Source organism: Physella acuta, unplaced genomic scaffold, assembly GCF_028476545.2.
Source record: "Physella acuta isolate Inbredline_101_S28 unplaced genomic scaffold, ASM2847654v3 ptg001014l, whole genome shotgun sequence".
Classification (NCBI taxonomy): domain Eukaryota; kingdom Metazoa; phylum Mollusca; class Gastropoda; family Physidae; genus Physella; species Physella acuta.
The window spans coordinates 193,468-195,000 of NW_026732531.1; the positions used below are offsets into that span (position 1 = coordinate 193,468).

The window sequence follows — 1,533 nt, forward strand, 5'->3', positions numbered from 1 at the left end:
TTCACTAAATTGAAACAGCGCGTTCGCAGGCGCCCCTGCACGGTTCGATTTGGCGCCCTGGGCTATTCTGTGAGCGCTTAAGTGCATAATTTTGTTTTAGACAGTGGATAAAGTATGGATAAGAAAGGTTATTATAGTCTTTAAGTGAATTATATCCGGGCGTCCTCCGGCACCCCGACAGGGCGCTATTTGGCGATCCCTGGGCCTTCCCGTGTTCGATATGGCGCCTAAGTTCAATTAAGTGTGTGCAAACGACTGTGAGTGCGTTTGGGTACTACAGTCGTTTACTAAGCTGAAACAGGTGATTCCGCCCGCGCCCCAGCATGGTGCGATTTGGCGCCCCGGGATAAACTGTGGGCACTTTGCGTTAAGGTTTGAGTTTTTGTTTTATTTGTGTTAGGGTTGACGTTGCGTTTGTGTTTGAGTTTATGCTTGGAAATGGGTTTTTTTGGGGTTTTTTTTGTGTCTGTGTTTTCTTTGTGCTTGTTTGCGTTTGGTTTTGTGGCTGTGTGTGTGTTTTTTTGCGTTTTTTTGTGTTTTGGTTTTAGTTGGTTGTGGTTAGGTTGGGTAATGCCGTGTATATGCTTACTAAACACACATGTCGTGGTCCTTTCACAGTGGCCAGTGCCGGGCCTTGCCGGGGCGCTTAGTATATAGATAAAGACAACTTTTAAAGCAATGAAGTATTAACAATTTATTAATGGTCAGTCGAATTGTCATGTATGTATGTATACATTTTCATTTATTGAATCCAAAAACATAGTGCCTCTGCTTTCGATCATTGATCTTTTTGTTTAATGCGGTGACTCAGCCAGCGTGCAGCAGCGTAGCTTGTCCAAGCATCCTAGGTCGTTACAATTACCACGATACAGACCAACAATGAAGCTTCCCTCTGGGCAAGAGCAACACTTAGCCTGCTCAAAACAATCCGAGATGTCATTATCCTCGCAGTGTCCATACTTAGAAGGATGGTTACGTGGTCTTGTGCAGCGTCCTTCCTCGAGGTCGCTGAGGTATAACTTAAATACTGACCTATACAGACCAGTGAGGAAATACCCAGGTCTACACAATGACCAGGTAGAATCTGTTTCCATAGAATACCACCAATTTTCGTGAACATAGTCATAGCCCTCTTGCCATGGAAATGGTATACTGCAGCATCTAACACGTTCCAGTCGGTCAATAAGATCAGCGTATCGGCCTACTGGACTTCTACATAAACTGTCAATCATGTCTCCTAATCGATCACACTCTGACAGTCCAAGCCTCTTAAAGGAAACGCTCCAGTCTACATATCGACAATCTGGTTCCACACCAGCAACAAAAACTAGCGCAGCGAGTACTTTGAATTCAATACAGATGCCCATTCCTGAAAGAACTTTGTTTAAGAATATTGAAAAATGGAAAAAAATGACTTTATTATAAATAATATTGCCATATTTGAAATGAGGAATATTACATATATAAGTAAAACAAAAAATTGAAGTTTGTTTATAGTTCAAATGACGGTTTGGCTGGAATATCTTTAGCATG

General features: G+C 42.3%; 1 protein-coding gene across 1 annotated transcript in view; it reads right to left on the minus strand.

Moving 5' to 3' along the window:
- Positions 1-794: 794 nt before the first annotated feature.
- LOC131954590 (uncharacterized) overlaps positions 795-1,533 on the minus strand; it is a 1,388-nt gene continuing 649 nt past the window's right edge. Inside the window, exon 2 of the mRNA XM_059318365.1 lies at positions 795-1,369. Within this exon, the coding sequence (XP_059174348.1) occupies positions 795-1,369 (575 nt within the window). The remainder of the gene's footprint in view (positions 1,370-1,533) is intronic.